General features: G+C 47.7%; 1 protein-coding gene across 2 annotated transcripts in view; it reads left to right on the forward strand.

The window, feature by feature from the left end:
* The window catches only part of LOC108935984 (UPF0606 protein KIAA1549), a 30,335-nt gene extending 11,954 nt beyond the window's left edge, over positions 1 to 18,381 (forward strand). Inside the window, exons 3-20 of one of the 2 annotated variants that reach the window (XM_029252108.1) lie at positions 310 to 398; positions 1,607 to 1,775; positions 1,863 to 1,993; positions 2,160 to 2,346; positions 2,430 to 2,489; positions 2,605 to 2,750; positions 4,288 to 4,465; positions 4,736 to 4,917; positions 7,476 to 7,684; positions 8,269 to 8,396; positions 9,356 to 9,549; positions 9,736 to 9,953; positions 10,271 to 10,412; positions 10,893 to 11,222; positions 12,455 to 12,507; positions 13,172 to 13,317; positions 13,461 to 13,618; positions 14,723 to 18,381. In XM_029252108.1, the coding sequence (XP_029107941.1) occupies positions 310 to 398; positions 1,607 to 1,775; positions 1,863 to 1,993; positions 2,160 to 2,346; positions 2,430 to 2,489; positions 2,605 to 2,750; positions 4,288 to 4,465; positions 4,736 to 4,917; positions 7,476 to 7,684; positions 8,269 to 8,396; positions 9,356 to 9,549; positions 9,736 to 9,953; positions 10,271 to 10,412; positions 10,893 to 11,222; positions 12,455 to 12,507; positions 13,172 to 13,317; positions 13,461 to 13,618; positions 14,723 to 14,959 (2,957 nt within the window). In that variant the 3' untranslated portion in view covers positions 14,960 to 18,381. The remainder of the gene's footprint in view (positions 1 to 309; positions 399 to 1,606; positions 1,776 to 1,862; positions 1,994 to 2,159; positions 2,347 to 2,429; positions 2,490 to 2,604; positions 2,751 to 4,287; positions 4,466 to 4,735; positions 4,918 to 7,475; positions 7,685 to 8,268; positions 8,397 to 9,355; positions 9,550 to 9,735; positions 9,954 to 10,270; positions 10,413 to 10,892; positions 11,223 to 12,454; positions 12,508 to 13,171; positions 13,318 to 13,460; positions 13,619 to 14,722) is intronic. The other variant, XM_029252109.1, reaches the window with a different exon arrangement.
* The last annotated feature ends 1,064 nt before the right edge of the window (positions 18,382 to 19,445 follow it).

Genomic DNA, 19,445 nt, shown 5'->3' on the forward strand with positions numbered 1-19,445 from the left:
TGATTATTTTCATGGTTTGTATAATGGGTTTTTTGACCGACAACGTGGTCATTGGAGAGGAATCCAGTCGCAAACCAGGGACCGCCTGTAATAAAAAAGCAAGTGCAGTCAAAAGTGTCCCATCTGATGGTTTTTGGGTGGTAATACTCATTTATGGTATCCTGTTGCCTTCATGTGCTCTTTTTTGTGCTATGTACTCATTTAAATATCTCAACTGAAACACCTTTGTCTTCTGTACTGTAAAAGATGGCTCTCTTGGCAAATGACTCTACTTTAGGCTTCGTGCTGCATTGTCCTTCCTCAATGCAGGTTTTCCTGTGGATTCCACCGTTGGATACGCCAAGTCCCACCTCCGGGAGATCCTGAGGAGTGAATTCAACCGATCGGTGGAGCTGCAGGTGCAGTGAGATCCCTTTGCTTTGCTACCATTTACATTTATCTTGACATTTATTCTTTCAGCAGATGCTTTTCTCCAAAGCAAAGTACAGCTCTCAGTTTTACACCATTTTACAGCTTCATTGCTTCATGTTAACGCCTTTTCACGTTCTGTCACATAAATTTGATTCCTTTTGCCCTTTGTCTCCAGGTAGTCCAATGTCAAACTTAGAAAACCTTTTACTGATGGTATTGTGGATGGGAGTAAAGTCAATTTTGTACGATAGGAAGTATGAGGGTTGTACTGCAGCCCTGGTCCTTCTTGGTCATTTCTGTCACTGGATACTGACCTCGGTGCCTTTGTCTGGATCCTCCTAGCAATGTCTAGAGCGACAGGTTCTGGCAGTAAAAGCCAGAGGGAATTAAGACCTCATCTGACTGTCAGTCACTTTGCATATATTGGCCTCAAGTCTAGATTTTTTCAAAGGATTTCTTTTGGACTACCTGTCATTAAGAGGTACAACGAATGACTTAACAGAACAGGTCGAGGTAGCTTGATGACCATCAAAACTCCTTAGTTAAACAATACAGCTCTGATGTCTGCATTATATGTGTGATTTACTTTCTCTGTAGCTGCATGTGGAGCTTGAATTGCTGGAAAGAAAAGGAGAAAATCCCATTTATTTCAGTTCATATTTGCCTTTTGTAGCTATAGCTTTTTTCTTTTTTTTTTCTTTTTTTTTTTTTGTTTATCTGACACTTTTTTTCAACGTTAGGCTGCTTACACGCATTTACCCATTTATGCAGCTGAGTTATTCTGACTGGAGCAGTTCATACAAGAACATTACTCAAGGGTATTAAAGCAAGAGGTGGGGATTCATACCTGGATCCACTGAGTGCATTGCAGTTTCTCTAACCGCTGTGCACCTGCTACTTACCCCCTGTCATTCATTCATTCGCTGTGGCAGATGACCCAACATTGGACAAGCAGTTATAAATAACCAATAATAAAAAAGAATCCAACACTTTTTGGCGGGATTTTGAATCTCATAATTTACTCCCAGCACACAGCTAAACGAAGGCACATTAATTGCCACTTCCAGTCTTTTCAAAAATCAGCATGTGTGCACAGTGAGTTTGCTGGAACCTGGATTGAGAACCGCTGGACCACATCCAGGTTCCAGAGAGCGTAGATGTTTGTGCATCACTGGATTTCCTGTTTCCTGTGAAGGTGCTGAAAGCTCCGCCCAACTTCATCTTCCGCGTTGTGTCAGGCCCAGTGCTGTACACGGCTGCAGCGGTCATCAATGTCTTGCGCCAGTCAGCGCGCAGTTCTCCAGTTGCCCAGACAGCCTCCCCTGTCTATGCCCCGCCGGACCTCCAGTACCAGGTCCACTCGGGTAGGTGGTCCAAGGGCTTGGGTCGGTAACTGTGTGTCGTGTTTGGTTGTCATGGTGATGGGTTTGTATATTGCCCCTTGCTCGCAGTGCTGCAGTTTGTGCCCAGTCATTTGGACATACGTATGTGCAGCTTCAGCGAGCGCGTCGAGAAAGGGCTCACCATGGCCTACGCTGAAGTGCGCCGGCGGTCTCACGAGCCCGGCGACTTCATGATTCAGGTGAGGAAACCTCCTCGTGCCTCAAAAACCGGGCTTTGTTTGATGGAACGTGCTGCAATGACGAGAACTTGGAAAATTTGAGAGGGCGGGTCTTGTCGCGCTAGGAGGACAGGTTTCTGGGTCCCTCCCAGTGGAGGGCTGATACAAACACATCTCTGTGGCGCAGATCATGAATATCACCATGAACACACCCAAGGCCCAACGGCAGCAAAGGGCACCTGTGGACATCACATTTGCCGTGCGTGACGCCAGCGGCTACCTGAAGGGCTCGGAAGTCAGCGGCCACCTGCGGCTGCTCAGCATGGTGGAGTTTAGCTTCTATCTTGGCTTCCCCGTGCTGCAGATTGCTGAGCGTGAGTTCACCCGTCCCCTCACGTGGCGGTGTGGTAAATTAAAGGTACGGTCAATGTAAACGAGTGTTCCTTTTTATCGACAGCGTTCCACTACCCGGAGCTGAACGTGAGTCACGTTCTGCGATCGTCCTGGGTGAAAACAGGTAGGCTCGGCTCATGTGGCTCAGCTTTGCTTGCCCCTCTGGGTGGAGGCGGTGCATGAGGCCTCTGCTTGGGTTCGACTGGACTCCTGATTCCTGCCTCTGCCCCACGTTGCAGTTTTGTTGGGTGTGCTGGACCAGCGAGTGAATGAACGCACCTTCCAAGCCAGGATGGAGCGCCGGCTGGCCCTGCTTCTGGGTGAAGTGCTGGGGACCCCACGGCGCTGGAGGAGGGCCACCAGCGTGGGCAATAACAGCGTGCAGGTAATCCAGCTGAGCGCTGACCCCACCGACGCATTGCTTGGCGTAGCTGAATGGGTAATGAACACAAAGCGCCAGGAGCCGCAGCATGGCAGACTGTGCACGCAGCTCTCACAGCTACAGAATTAGTGGTTTAAACGGCTTTTCCAATCGCCAAGATGAGCAGCAGCTTTTTTTCGTCAGTGCAGCGCGATCGGTGCAGATGAGGATGATGAGATTCCTGGTGTCATGTTCACTGTCCTTAGATGCAGACACTCACTGCTTTGCTAATCAGGCTCATTCTTTGCGGCTTCCTTCAGCACCTGCGCTGCTCTTGTCATCTGCTCTTGTATCCATGGCAACGCAGCCTCTTCATTTCAGGGGGGCAGTGTCACTGGAAAAGCCAGTACTACTTCTTTCTGCTCTTTCCTTTGCCGGAATTGTGGGCCACTCCTAATGGCAGATGCATTATTAATGGTCCTTCTTTGGCAGTCGGAGTGTGTATTAAAAAAAAAAAAAAAAAAAACCACAAATGTCTGCCCTAGTTATGCGGAGGGGTTTTTTTTTTTTCTGTGCCCAGAAAAGTAGAAAGGTGTGATGGTCTGCATTATCAGGCTGTACACACCTCCATGATAGATTTTTTTTTTTTTTTTTTTTTTTTGCTTGCATAGAAACCTTAGTCTAACCTCTTGTTCTCTCCTCTTCACTGTACTCTTCAAAATTCACTGTTGAGATCCCTTCAAAATATTTGGCTGATGATCTGTCTACTCTGTTTTTCTTGTGGTGCATTTCTTATTTTTAATATGCATATTGTCTTTAATTGAATTAAAACAGCGGAGACTTTATTTCTGCGTTTCTCACTATACAATGCTTTGTGGGCTGGGATATAATATTATCAATAAATAAACCCAAGAGTAACTCCAGTATTGCTGGAACAGATCTGTCTATCAGTATTGTTGCCGGGTGTCTGTCTGTCTGTCATAATTCAGTGTCTGCGTGTCACAGACTTTGTATCATTTTACGGCAGAATAAAAGAGAATAAGTGATTTTTTTTTTCTTAAATCATATTCCCTGAATTCAGTAATGAAATCCAAAGTGTTGTATCTCCTACTATTTTATCTGAAATGAAAATTTAAATTTAATTTTTATTTTTTTGTAAAAAAAATTGCTAAAAATGTCTATTGAATACATTTTATCTTGTGATGCCAAAAGCATACTAACATGTCTCTTCATTAGTATAAACATTCAGAAGGTAAATATGTAAAAAAAAAAAAAAAAAAAAAAAAAAAAATTCAGTGTAATGTAAAATATATTTTATTCCACATCACGTTACATGTTTTTATTGAAAAATGGCATCTTGTATGGTGTGATTTAATGGTTTGCTGAACAGTTGACAGTCCATGCTGGAATGTGCGTGTGTGTGTGCGTGTGTGTGTGTGTGTGTTCAGTGTCTTTATCTGGTTGATGCTGATGTTAAGAATGGTCTGTTCCTCTTGTTACACAGGCACATTCACACACACTCCTGTGCTCATATAGTTCCCCCTCTCACCCCCTACGCCAGATTGTGAGGACCTCAAGACTGGAGGGCTCAGACCACCCACTGGAGATGGTGTACTTTGTGGAGGGTCCCACTGGGGAGAGGCTGCCGGCCATTGCCGCCTCCGGTCTGCTGAACCGGCTGGACGTGCAGAGAGCTGCCATCGTGCTCGGATACCGGGTGCAGGGGACCCTGGCCCAGCGTGAGTGTCCGGTCTCCCTCCCACTCACTCTGCAATGGTGCCTCCAGTACTGTAGCGTGTATATGAGTATTTTTACATTAATTTCCTTGTTGTGCAGTCAACACACCCTTATTTGCGCTCTCCGTTAAATGCGTAAGAATAACAAAGGTGGAGCCACCAGAGATGGAGGCTGCATGAGCTTCCGGTTAAGAGCGCTTTCGAAATCGCACGGAGGCGGCAGCGCGCGCGACGGTGTTTGTGCGTGAAGGTGTGCGCTCTCTCCCGCTGCAGCGGTGGAGAGGGTGGCTGCCCCGCCCTCCGAGACCCAGAACAACAACCTGTGGATCATTGTGGGCGTGGTGGTGCCCGTGGTGGTGGTGGTGATCATCATTGTCATCCTCTACTGGAAGCTGTGTCGCTCGGATAAACTGGAGTTCCAGCCGGATGCCGTGAGCATCCAGCAGAGGCAGAAGGTGAGGCTTCGGTCGGGGTCAGGGGTCGGGGCCAGGGTGTCGGCAGTGACGCAACAGCAAAGCATCGGGGACGAGGGTGGACAGGTGTGGAGTTTACGAGGGAGTGTTCGTGTTTATTGAGGAGGTGTATCCTGGGGAACAGCGGATGACATTCTGACGTGGGTGTGTGTGATGGACGTGAGTCTGTGTGCTCCTTTTAGAAATTTCCAGAGTCGTACATTGTTTTTACACTGTGTGGTACTCTGCGTGGCCATATTGTATACAGCAAAAAAGAGATGAGAGAATATTAAAATGTCTGGAACTGTTGTCCAGAAACACATTGACTGATGTAGCTGCTTGCATGGGTTACGTTTATACAACTGACAGTTCTTTGTTTGGCTTCTATTTTTGACTTGCAAAGTCTCTCTTTCTCCTTTGGTTAAAGAAAGAGACGGAAGTGAGCGAGCCCATCCGGCAGTCTGCTCCTCTGGATCCCTTTGCTTTCGCTTTGCCGATGATGTCGCCGCTCTCCGACTGCGTAAGCTGAGTTTGTAGAAACCTGCATGTGTGTTAAATACCCGTATTAATCGGAACTCGGTGTGTTAATCCATGAAGCTATAAGGAACCTCGTCGAAATTAATGGCCCGAGGTTCTCCGTGGTTCTAATCCTAGACCCTGCTGATGATAATCGAGAATCATGCAGAGCTGGAAGGGGTTATGGTACTTAGCCACAGCAGGATCCCTAGGCAGTCTTTTTTTTATTCGGTAAAAATGCCTGCAGTATCGACTGCTGCCATGGGTTGTGCCTCTGGGGCCACTCGCATGTGCGATTGGCCTGTCGGCGATCGATCGCTTCTTCGTTCTCCTGTTGGCCGGTCAGGAGGTTCGAGACTCTTGGAGTCTTGTCGACATTCATTTCGCCTCCAGCTCCTCAATCCTGGCATCCTGCAGCAAGCCCTTGTCCTCTTTTGGCTCGGTTCAGCCCTCTCACAGCTGTAAGTATGTGAACTGCCTGTTCCCAGTAGGTAGTGGGTACGATGCGTGAGGAAGACGACAAGGCTCGAAACGCTCCAGTTTTCAACGGAGCAAAAATTCTGTGGTTTTATGGCCGCAGAAAACTGCCGAAGGGGGCAGTTTTTTTTTAATGTGCATGTTTCGTTTGCAAAGTCGAGATCTGTTTCTAGGAAGCTCTTCTGATGGAAACATCAAAAGCAGAAGCCCAAAGTTTGTGCGCAATCATGAGTGACGTGTACAACGTTACAGGTGCTCCTCTAAGTGGCGGGTGAACGCATTGGTTTGATGTTGGTTTTTGTAGCTTTTTTCAAGAGTTTAAAGGGTGCCCATGGTGTGGTTTACTTGATCCCACAGACCTGCAGTGCCAACCAGTGCGCTGTCATAGAAAAGATTGATTTAAATTCATCGTGCGGACGGAGGGAAAGGGAAGAAGGGAGGCAGATGGGTTCTCTGAGGACCAAATGTGCAGTACCTCCCACGCAGCACCCGTTCGCTCACCGCACTGGCCTCTGAGCCTGCATCCAACCCCAGATGCCCTCCTGCCTCGGGCCCTGTGTGAACACTCTTTACTCTTTTATGGCCGTCTGGGCCAGGCTGGTCCTTGTGAAGACGGCTCAGCCAAGCCCTTGGGCGCCCTCTGTCACTTCATTCTGCCTGGAGTGACTGGAGAATAGTTGTCCTACTTCTGTCTGCTGCCCTGTCCTCTGATCCGCTTTCACACCTACCCTTATGGCCCAAGGCTGCGGATACATTGATCGTGAGAGCGTGGTCTGTTCCGGGGGTGTCAAACTCGTCTCATACAGCAGGCTGAATAGGATCCATGGCACCTGCAGCAGGCTGGTTTTTTGCACCATGTTTGTTTAATAACAGTGATAGATAATGAAGAACAGTGTGTAAAACACTGTTCATAGCCATCGAGGGTGATGAAGGTAATATTGACCTATACTCCTATAGCATGGTGTACGGATTCACTGTTGTTCATCTCTTGTTCATTCACTACTGTTACTGAAAAGTAAAATGTCGAAAGGGTAAAACATGAGTACAGAAGCAGCGCTCTCTTACCCTCAAGAGCGTCAACGTTTGCGGCAAGCAACTACGCGGCGGCACGTTTCAGAACGGTGTTTATAGGAGCGTCGTTGAGTTGAGATCGATGTTGCAGCTTCCGGCCTTGAGCGCGCTGTCGGTACCTTGTTACTAATGAAGGGTTTCGGAGATGGGACTCTGGGAACGCATACTTTTTATTGCGCCCCAGTGTGTTAGAAATTGACAGAAGGCGCAAGCACAACTGCCAACGATCCAGAACACAGAGATCTGTATGGGGGTCAGTAACATGTGTTTGACACCCCTGGTGTATTCCCTCCTCTTTTCACATTTTTCCCATCTTCTCCTCTCTCATCTGCTCTCTTTGTTCCACCTCCACCACTTTTCACCTCCTGCTCCTCTGCACCGATCTTCTGCTGTCTCCTCTACTCTTCTCTCCTTTTCCTCTTGCCCGCTCCATCCCCACACCTCTTCCCCGCCTCCCCCCACCTTGTCCTACCCTCTCTTGTGCCCCTTCCCCGAAGCTGCAGACCCCCAGTGTTAAAGGTTTTGACTTTGCCAAGCTGCACCTGGGGCAACACAGCAAGGATGACATCATGGTGATCCAGGAACCTGCCCCTTTGCCCGTGCCCGTCAAGGAGATGACGCCCTCGGAGAACGGGGACGTCCCCACGCCCAAGTCAAAGGCCTCTTCCACCAAGGCGCCAGCAGCTGCCGCTCGCTGCAGAGGCAGGTCAGTGTTCAGACGGACGAGGAGAGGAAGCCTCCGTCGACACTGTGGTAAAATCACAGCTGCTGGCAGTTCTGAATCAGTAAAGCCTTGAAGGCGTTGCCAAGGCAACCATTCCCGGCACTTTTTTTTAAAACTCATTCAGCACATGCGGATTACTCACATAACAAATGGACACGTTCACAGAGAAAGGTCACCATGGGTGTTCACTAACTTGAAACACAGTTAAATTCCTTATCCTATAAGATCCCCTCTGCGGAGGGTGGTTTTAAAAAAAAAGTACATTGCTTATATAGTAAGGAGAAGAGAAAGGGTGTTAATTGTGAAAATTGTGAAGAATTATTTTTGCTAAGGAGCAGGGATGTCGACCTACAGGACCGTTGCGACCCCCTGGTCTCCTCTGATTCCTGACAGCAAGCCTCCTTCACTTGGCCTGAACCGGCAGTGCTGTGTGTGTGTGTGTGTGTGTGTGTGTGTGTGTGTGTGTGTGGGGCAGTGGCACAAGAAGTCTTTATTAGCGCAGCGAAAGGGTTCACTGCTGCTTCAGGGATTTGTGTACAGTGATGTGACCAGTGTGTCTCTGGCAGGATCTCCCCTTCTGACGGGGACTCTGTGGGGAGCGACGCGTCGAGCGGGAGGGGGTCTGCCGATGAGAGTGCCAGACCGTCTGCCACACCCATCGAAGGAAAGCACCCCCGCAAGTGCGGCAAAAACGGCAAGTTTTAATGCATCGTATCGTTCACGCGCAGCTCATACGCACGCCGAGTTTCTGAATGTGCCGCGCTGTTTCGTACACGGCGGGTCTACACTGAACAAAGCTCCAAGCGTCCGAAGTTCTGGTCAAAATTAAGGCTGGAGAAAGAGCCTTTGATGAAATCCTGTCTGAAAAAAATGAAACGCCGTGAAAATAGTTGTGGTGTTCAGTCATCGATTTTCTTGCTCTTCGACACTTACTGTGGCTCTCTGGGAAAAACTAAGACAGGTCAGATCGAATTCCAAGGGACAGCAGGTTGTGTAGCTGTTGCAGCTCTTGTCTTGCAAACTGACGTCCCCTGGGTTGAATCTCGCTCCTGCTCCCGTACCCCTCAACAAGGTACTTTCCCTGAATTGCTGCAGTACAGATACGAACCAGTACAAACCAGTATATCTGACCAAATAGCACTATAATACTATTAATAATTCCTTGCAAAAATCTGGACTTTCCTGTCCCAATAGAAGCAAACTTTTTATTTTGCTCGGCCGGTTGATGCTATGTTCTGAAATGTCAGAAGCACCGAATTTTCGACAACTCCATCAGAGGAAATATAAAATGAATAATCATCAGGTAAGATTAATTAATCTGTGATTGAGTTTTGGTTGTTCTGGTAAAAAGTGTCAGCTAATTGTGGATGTTTATGCCTTTATTGAACATACTGTGTCAATATTCAAGCTCAAAGATGAAAAAGGGCAATTATTGTGAGGGTTTCCAATCACTAAGTGACATAAGGGAGGGCTTAAAAAATCCCACTAGTTACCTACTCAGATCTGCCTGTTTAGTCACCAGGCCGTTTGGGTTAGTTATACGGTATGAAGTTTGCAGCTCAGAGTAACACGTGTCTACAGGTCTACGTGTGTAACGCAGACCCTCCTAATCCAAAGCTCAAATGCTCTCTGTTTCTCCTGCTCCCTCGGCAGCCAATGGAGCTGAAGACCAGCAGTCCTCGGCCTCCATCTTCGAGCACGTGGACCGCATGCCGCGACCGTCGGACGCCACCCGACGATCAGGCAACAAGATCCAGCTGATCGCAATGCAGCCCATGCCCGCACCCTCCCAGGAGAGCTCCTCCATCACGGAAAGGGTCGTGGAGACTACCAGCATCAACAAAGAGGCGAGGATCTGTCCCCTGTCCCATCAAACCAAGGACTGGTTATAAAGTTCATAGACACCGTTGCATATCGTGTGGTTCAGTGCAACAGTGGAGAGCAACACCAGATAAATAATAATAACTGTTAATCTTAAGAACTAACTGATTTAATAAAAAATGTGGCATTTTGGTGCATTGTCTGTGGTTTAGATCCAGGTTGCCCTGAGACACAAGTCTGAGATTGAGCACCACCGCAATAAAATACGCCTGCGAGCTAAGAGGAAAGGCCACTATGACTTTCCGGTCATGGATGACATCGTGGATGGGTTTGAATCTAAGGACGTCTACCAGAAGGCCCAGTTGCAGATCGACAGGATCCTGGACCCGGACGCCCAGATGCCATCTGTTTTCATGGAGCCTAGGAAGAGGTCAGAGGTTCAACGTTGACATTAATTCAGCAAAGCATGGCCAGCCTTGTGTTGTTCTACATAGTTTCTTCCAAGGTGTTATGTTCATTTTTAGGCAATTTGTAAAAAAAAGAACACTCAGTAATGTGTGGCACAGACAATAAGTTCCAGGACTGGCCACTGTGTAGCAGCGGTACTGTGGTTCCATGGTTGTAAGGTCTGGAAATTAAAGAGCGTTGCACCACGTATGGACCTGTGCGTTGAGACCTATGTCCTGCGCAATACTTTTGCCCGTTGGCGTAAAGATGGACCGCTAGCTATTGTTGTGTGGTCTGCAGTGGCCGGGGGAGGCGGTCCCCCAAACAGAGGAAGAAACCCCCACAGAGCAGCGACCTGGTGGATGCCGACAGTGACAGACTGATCCCCGAGAACGACGCCAACTACAGAAAGTTCCCCGGAGTCAACAATGTCGCCTACGTGGTGCGTAGCTTATTGATATGTCAGACACAAGGACGTTTTTTTTTTTTTTCTTTAGCTTGAGCTTCTCAATGTTCTCAATGGATCCGTTTTTTATACTCTACAATCTGACTCTGCGAACCTGCATCTGCCCACAGTTTGCAAACATAAAAAGATTTATCGGTTTCTAATATGACACATACTCTTCTTAAGCAGTTGTGTCTTCTAAATACTTTGCCCTCTGTATCTGTGAAGTAAATGTAGCCCAGCTAAGAGTTTAAGAAACCACCTGCACTCAGCTTCTCGCAAGCCTAATTAAACGGAAATCTCGCAAAATTCTGGCTCCTCTTTCTTATAATTTATCAGCTACTTGCAATTTTTTCCCAATTTAAACACCGACCCGCACGGCCCGCTCTAAAGTTTGATATGCGATGTGCCCGCCCACTCTCCCCGGCCTACAGGTTTTGAAACGGCGATGTAACTCCTGCCTTTCTGTTGTTGCAGTCGGACCCGGATCAGCCCCCCGAGCTTCAAACCCCGTCCCCCACCGATGATGTCTTTGCCCCAGGCTCACCCCCTCCCGGCCACGCACCTCCCCCGCCGCCGTACGTGCCCCCGCAGCCCTCTATTGAGGAGGCGAGGCAGCAGATGCACTCGCTGCTGGACGACGCCTTCGCCCTCGTGTCTCCCACCTCGCAGGGAAGCGCTCCAGGCGTCGCGCTCCCCGGGGTGACCCCCGGCGCCAGCCCTCCATGCAGGACCCCCCGTGGGCCGACTGCTGGCCAGTGGAGTTGTCCCTACCCCTCAGTTCTGCCCCTCACCCCCTATTCTACAGTAAGTGTACAAACCGGTAGCAGGTTACAGGTTTCTGGGTATGCTGTGCATCACTGATATGGTGACCGCTCTTCGGAGACATATTCAATTAGTCATCTCTGTACCATTATCGTGGTGTTTTGTAGAGCCGCAGCTGTTATTTGGGCTGCCGCCGCCATCCAGCGGAAGTTGCACACGACACGGGGGAGTGAATCCGCTCTGCCGTTCCAGCAGAGACCGTGCGCTGGTGTGTTATTTAGTCAGGAGACCGTGTTTTTAAGAGGGCTCACAAGCTGGTGATTCACTGGGAAAGACCAATCGGTGCAAAGAATCCTGGGTTTGGAGTGCGACGATGTCATAAGTTCGTTGTGCCTGTCAGTTTTGTCCTTATACTGCTTCTAGAACATTCTGCGAGACAGCAGAGACTATCCGCAGGCACTTTGCAGATAAAGAAAAGAATTGTCTGCTCCTGGTAAAAAGTCCCTGTTGTTTCACTGTTGTTCCAAGTGATATTTGCAACGGAAAAAAATGTTTGTTCCTCTTTGATTTAGTGAAAGAGTTAATTTGCCTACACATTGCAGCCGGGAATGAGCAATACACCCACCCCTCGCATAATAATGTCCCACCCAGTGTAAAACTACTCCAGTGTTTATAAAACACACGTTCATCCCCGTTATTCCGTCTTCCGATATCCAGATTATGCACACACGTATTATTTTGTATAAAGGCAGATTATAAACACACAAAGTCAGTAGGACTGATGGCTGTTCCTCCGTAAGATCTGTAGGACTGGTGATCATTGTGGTGTAAGCTGTGTGTGATTGGAAATGAATGACCTATAAGGCAGAGGGGGTGCGGTGGCGCAGTGGGTTGGACCGGGTCCTGTTCTCCGGTGGGTCTGGGGTTTGAGTCCCGCTTGGGGTGCCTTGCGACGGACTGGCGTCCCGTCCTGGGTGCGTCCCCTCCCCCTCCGGCCTTACGCCCTGTGTTTCCGGGTTAGGCTCCCGCTCACCGCGACCCCGTATGGGACAAGCGGTTTGGAAAATGTGTGTGTGACCTATAAGGTGTGTAGAATTTTCCGTCTCCAGGAGGACTCTTAAAATCATTGCAGCTAAATGAAGGTTAAGCTTGTTTACTCTCAACGGAACGCTTCCTATACCTGTATGTAGTCTCAGGGATCCAGACCCATGTACTATGTGTGCTAGAGAGCCCAGCCTCAGACTTTCTCCCTCTGTGTGTGTGTGTGCGCGCAGAGGTACACAGAGCCTGGAGTGTCTCCTTCAGCTGGCCAGGGACCTCTGCACCGGTAAGTCCTTACACCGACCAAACAAACTATGAAATGTGGCTCTTCTTCCATCCAGTAGGCTGTTTAACCTGGTTTTCCAGGGTTTTGACTGGTGTCATGAACAAAATCATGTAGGGAAAAATAAAACATCAAACATATCACAAAAAATGTATTATTAAAGAGGCTTTATTTTTATACACTTGGATCCTGGCTGTGAAGACGCACTTCCACTGGTTCCCCAATCATAAGACTCGCATGTAACGACACCGACAGTTCCTGCACCTATAGGGGGGGGGTCAGCAGGTGGCGCAGTGGTTGGCACTCAAATCCCCCCTTCTGTTGCAGTACCTTTTGAGCAACGTAATTAGATTAAATTACAATTTATTCAGTAACTGCAAATTACTCCAATAAAAATTGTCCTCCTATATACATGAATGAATAATAGCAGGTGAATTTAGTGTCAACTAAATGAATAAATGTAAATGTCTACATTCACACCACCTGTTTGGAAAAATTACCCAGCAGTCCTTGTAAATATTCCCAGGCCAGAGTACATGTCTTATTACCCCTGATTATTCAACAAGGTTCTAAGAAGGAATGTGTTTGCTGTAATCCATATAAAATTTTGGTCATTTTCAGGTGATTTGGATTTTTTTGGGGCAACTTGTGTGTGTGTGTTTCTCAGACAGGGCTTGGCCCCCAGTTACCCGCCCCAGGGAGAGCAGGTACGAGGGGAGCAGATACAGTCAGATGCCCTTTTCTCCAGCAGGGCACTATACCCTGAGGAGCTGCCCTCCTCGGCCAGACCTCGACCAGTAGGGGGCACTGCAGGTACTTCTGCTTCAAGCCCGTAATCAGAGAACACTCGAATCTCTTCATCACAATCCATTCCTGTTCTTTGGAACTGCCTCATGCTGATATTGGGTGTGTGTGTGTGCGTGTGCGTGTGTGTGCGCACCCATGCGAATATGCAGGTGCCCAGCTCCATCACCTGACCCAGGTAGGCCTGTCGAGCCAGATGGGCGCGTACCCCGCTGCCGGCCGAGCCTCCTCCAGCCAGGCGGGAGCATCCGGCTGGGGGCGCTACTGTGCTGAAGAGGACTACGGCAGACCAGGCCCGACCCGTGACCAGGTGAGCCCCCCACGGACTGGAACGGAGATGAGGACAAACGCTGACTGTAACAGAACACCCAACCTGAGGACTGCGCAGGCCAGGTGGACATTTAGAGTCAGTTATCTTTTACGTTGCCCATATAAGCTTTAGGGCGTAGAAAAAAACAAAAAAAAAAAAAAGGATGACAGAACACCGATATTCCATTAGAAGTAACGATGAGCGATTCCCTGTGGTGAGACATTTGAAATGATGACAGACACAAGGTGGGTTCCCTTCATTCCATAGGACAGAGACATGCGTTTCTTGCAGCGGGTGCTCTAGGCTTTATATATCCTTTTTTATATTTCTATGGCTTTATTTTCTTTTTCGAATCATCTTTGAAATTTTTTGCTTCTTGCTTTTCATCATTTTATCTAATAATTATTATATTACATTTATTTATTTAGCAGATGCTTTTCTCTAAAGGGACTTCCAATGAACTCTATGTAGTGTTATGAGCCCACACACCTCATTCACCACGGTGACTTACACTGCTAGATACACTACTTACATTGGGTCACTCATCCATACATCAGTGGAACGCACTCTCTCTGTGACACACACTATGGGGGAACCTGAACAGCATGTCTTTGGACTGTGGGAGGAAACCAGAGCACTCAGAGGAAACTCACGCAGACACGGGGAGAACATGCAGACTCCACACACACTGAGTTGGGATCGAACCCACGTCCTCTCGCACCACCCAGGCGCTGTGAGACAGCAGCGCTACTCGCTGTGCCACCTTGCTGCCGGTTTATTGTCTTTATTGACTATGTAGTGCAAGCAATAAAGAATGTCAAAATAAAAACTTCTGCTCACACAAGTAGTGCCTCTTTCCAAAAAAGGAAAGGAAAAAAAAAAGAAACTTCTGTTCCAGTCTCCTAAAGTCCTCATCCCCCAAACTGGCCCCACCCGGTGCTCGTTTCCTCCTAACAAGCCAACATCAGGTTCGGGTGCGAGTCCAGTCGGGTAGTGGGCGGGGCCAGTAATGTATACCTGCGCTTCGACTCTGCTTACATACCATGTGCTTTGTGTGATGTTATTTGCAACCTGCGCTTACATGCGTTGTTCTTGTGGCGTCAGGGCTTGAGTTTCCCCGAATACTCCTCCTCGTGGGCCTTGCAGATGCCCAGAAACTCGCAGAGAGAGCCGTCTGCACCCCCAGCCCACCTGGATCCCAGCGGAACGGGGTACCCGTCTGCTCCTCCGGAGGAGACCTCGCCTCCCAACCACACCTCCGCCTCCCTCATCAAGGCCATCAGGGAGGAGCTGATGCGTCTCTCGCAGAAACAGTCCGCTACAGCGAGCTACCACAGCTGAGACGTTCTCGCCGCAATCACGGTCGCTCTCTCTCGGTAACGGTGCTTAAAAGCTGAAACGGCCACAGATCTCACAGAAACGTCATCAGGCTGTTCCCGGTCGCCATTGGGAAAACACTACGGAAAAACTGCTCTTTGGAGATTGCACCGTTGAAAGGACCCAAAGAGCACTGCTCCCGGTTCCTGCACCAGACACCTGTCCAAGTTCTAATCCAACCACTGGTCACGTTGTGCAATCTAGCACTTCCCATGGAAGTCTCCCCAGTGCTGCAAAGGGACACACCTGGTGTCAGTGCTGCTCAGTAACAGACCCACACTCAACTGAACCAAACTAACGTGCTATAAGAACGCCGTCGGTCCGGAAAGAGCGGCATCCGGGTGGGAGGCGCGTTTCCTCGGACTCCGTTGCCTCGGTTACCTGACGCGGCGCGGCTTTCGGGTCCTCTTCGGGCACGGGGTCCGTCAGGTTCCGAAAGTCCCCTTTGCAGGTGGGAGAGCGCGCTATGGGTGGAAAGGTTGGTGAGCTTTCGGTTTTCATGAGACTAACGCCAGGAGCTGGTTGCCATGGAAACTTGCGGTCCCCGTTACCCTGGATCTGGTGTCACAAATAAGGCGTCTCATAAAAGCAGTTAATTTTCAGCCTACGTTCTCTTCACCGAGTGTCTTTTTCTAGGAGGACACCGTGTTCCTGTAGGCTACAGTGATGCTAAATGACTAAAAATGAACAGTATTGCAATATAGTTTCACAAATAGTCGCCGTTTTATATATTATAGTTCTTCCGAGAGCAGCAGCCGCGTTTCGTTTTGGTGCTAAATTCCAGCTTGGTGTTTCTGCCGTTAGTCACTCATTCATTGCCTCCTCTCGTTCGGATCGGTTTATTTTTTCCGGAGCTCCGGCTGTAGACCAAACGGGACGGTTGCAGGACAGCGACGATGTTGGACCGTGGAGCTGACTGACAGCCGAGGAAAGGAAAACAAAACTCCCAGCGGCGATGTCGATGAATGAATGGGAGGAAAATAAACTTCGAGGAGCCCAAGCGCCAGCGGATGCATCGAGTTCCAACGTAATGAGCCGCGAGGGCCAGTAAAGGTCCCGGATCTGGCTGCTCTGAACTGGTTGCGGTATAAACCCACCGCTGTGAGCACATCACCTTTGCGGTCGATATTCGCAGTTCCCTGTGGCACAAGCTTCGCAGTCTCGCGGTCACGTCGGTGCTTTTGGAGCGCGTTTGTGACGGACGCCATCGAGCCGCGGCTCTTCTCGCCAGCGAATGCAGAGCGCTGCCCCTGTCGGCTGGAAGACGACCCAGCTTCGGTCAAAGGTTCACTTCGTTTCCGCCGGCGTGTGTTTCCGGTCCCCGTCCGACCGCTTTTCCCGCCTTTCCGGGTGCTGCCGATGGCCGCTCTTGTGAGGAAAGTTTGGTTCTCTTCGGTCCTGTTATTTCTCTTCACCCACAGGAGATTGTTTCACGCAAATCGAAGGCGTGCTGTGACACTGGCTGCTGTCAAGCGCGTATTTCCTAACGTTTGTTCGTTTTTTGTGATTTTGAGGCTTCTTCTTGGACTCTAGACCGTTGGGATTTCGAGGACGGTCCAGGCGAAGCCCCCGTGCTCTTCGTTAGTTATGCCGCTTTTGCTCTACCCAGCCGTGGATCCACATGACTCGGTGCGCTTCTCCAGTTGTCCCGCCCTGACTGGAGATGCCTGGGAGGGAAGGAGGGAGGGAGGCACCGCGGTGAAGCTCTGTAACTACGGACATTTGCACCAGGGTCGGGTTGGGTTCCCGAGGCCGACGTCAACCTTGCGGAGAACGACGACGTGGGTTTTGATAAAGTCCGAATCGACACACCAGCGGTGTTAACCGTTGTTGCGTCCCTTTCCGAAATGAATATCCAAATATCTAATGATCAATAATTAATGAGTGAGACATGGATTATTAGTCATCCAGTTGTTTAAATGTCCAGAGATAGTTTTTTTTTTTTTTCTCCTTCCCCTGATGCCTTTGTGCTATGTCCTGTACAGTATGTAATTTACAGCGATTTGCCCATTTACGTAGCAGGGTATTCTTACTGGAGCGATTCAGGGTAAGAGCGTTGAGCGGGAGTCCAGGAGACCGGGAGTCTTGACGCCGCAGGGGCACCAGCCTTGACCACTGGGCTAACAACTGTTTTCTCACATGAATTAACACATAATGAGCGTCGTAGTTTTATTTCATCTTTGTATTTGGTTCACCAGGACTTTTGACAACATCTTGAACGAGTGAAAAGGTGTCGTTCGCATAGTATTTAATCACATGAATTAATTGAACGCATTAAAAGCGTGTTAAAACAGTGTGTTTCTCTCATGTATTAGAGGAAAGTCACTTGAGTCCGTTTTTTAAATGACTCAATGAAGCCTCAGTGTTAGTGTAATAGTTAGCAGTGTTGAAAATGTTCGGAAGTGACATTTACATTCTACTTGTATTTATTTTTCTTTCCGCAAAAAGGTATTTCATTCATCCTTTTATTTTACAAAGACCAAAATACTGTTCTGACTTTCTGTCTCTTTGGCTCAACGCTCAGCTTTTTACAGCCTTGGATACTGAGCTAAACTTCGCTCGATCATTTTATTTCCTCTCTGTGCGGAAACGGGGCGATGCTGAATTGAGGTATAAAATATGAATTCATCACGTATGTTGAAAGTCAATCTTATTTCTGACAGGGTGACTCAGATCCTTAACGTCACTTGTGTGCAAGTCAAGTGTTTTCTTAAATGTTGATGCTGAGTGGTTGGAACTTTTGACATGTTTGTAGGTACAGTTAGACTCGCCAGTGATGAGCAGTGACGGACTGTTTACGCTGACAGACGTGTTTTAGGAGCACACCTGTCGTTGGGTTATGAAAAACAGTGATTGAAACGCATCCGATCTCCTGGGTTGGGTGGATTGGCGGCGGAGCTCCGGGTTCGAGGGGTGCGGTCCCATAGCTAGCGATGTGCCTTATGATTTTATCCATATCAGCGTACGTTATGAGCTGAGAACGTGTCTGCGTGGAGAAACCACTTTTTCAGCACAGGGTTTGACCTCCAGCTCTCGGGTCACGTGATGTCTGCACCGAAGACCTGAAGATGCTCTACACTGGGAATTCGGTTAATGCTGTTGTCTCGTTGCTTATGAATTGTTTTTGTTTGCTTCTGTTGACTTTTTTTTTTTTTTTTTTTTTTTTTTTTTTTTTTTCTTGTGTTTCTCTTCGCTTTTCAGTGTTTGCATGTTTTCTGTTTCGGGGTGAGCGACACCGACCGTTGGCGGGTCCAACAAAAGGCTTCGTTAGCAAACTGCATGTTAGTTGAACACCAGGTTTTAGCGAATTTACCACGTATGTTTTGCATGTTGGTAATATATGTTTAAGGATATTAAAAATGAGAAATTAAACTAACGGTTGTCTAGCAGTGTTTGCCTCCGTGACCCTGGTGCAAAATATGCCGAGCAGCACCTGAGGGAATGCCCTCTTGGAGATGGAACAAAAGGTTAAAAAAAAAAAAAAAAGATAGAACCACCTTTGTCAAGTCTTGTTCACTGCTGCACTGTACACAAATTACTGTTTGACGTATTAATCCTTATAATGAAGATATTACAGTTCATCTTTAGAAATACATTTGCTCACTCCCGTTCCCCCCCCCCCCCTTATTATATTGTGACTGAAATCACTCGTCATGATTTTCACGAGCAAAGCACTTTTCAGAGAACGATAGAATGCTTTTTGTTTAAATTGGTACTTTTTTTTTTTTTTTTTTTTTTTTTTTTTTTTTTTTTTAAAAAAAAAAAAAAAAATGAATGACCAAAAATAAACTGGAATATGTCTATGACAAATTTTCAGTTAACTTTCAGATGAAAATACTGGATTGATTTTTGAACCTTTTCTTTGACCACTTTGGGGGGGTGAGATACTAAATTATTCCAGTTACTAAAAACCACTTCAGTAAAAATATATATATTTTTTTAATACAGGAAAAAAACCTTTGCAGAATACAAGTATAATAAAAACGAGTATAAATAAAGGGTCCAAGAGCAGGTCCGTGGGCGGGTGACCAGTAGTGAAGGTCTTATTACTCAATATTGATCGAGTGTCATATCATCATTGGCCACAGGAGGGAGACAGAGCGCCGCTGTTCCCACTTAGAGCGCTAATGTCCTTAATGCAAAGTAACACATCTTAAAAGATACCAGTTGTTACAATTCAGTGGGGATATGGCAAAAAAAAAAAAAATCACTTGGACATACAGTTACCATGTCTAACACTTCTATTAGTTAGTGCTATTAATGTTTATTTGATGATCAAACTGTATTTAACTTATTTTAATAGAGTCTTAACACTTTGTTATATATAAGCAGATGTACACCTGAAATGCCAGATGATTTACTGTCCATATAATTAGATTAATAAAGCAACATAAACACAGATGAACAGCCAACAGCGGTCCTCGTCAACCAGGAGTGGTTACCACTGAAA

Source organism: Scleropages formosus, chromosome 5, assembly GCF_900964775.1.
Source record: "Scleropages formosus chromosome 5, fSclFor1.1, whole genome shotgun sequence".
NCBI lineage: Eukaryota > Metazoa > Chordata > Actinopteri > Osteoglossiformes > Osteoglossidae > Scleropages > Scleropages formosus.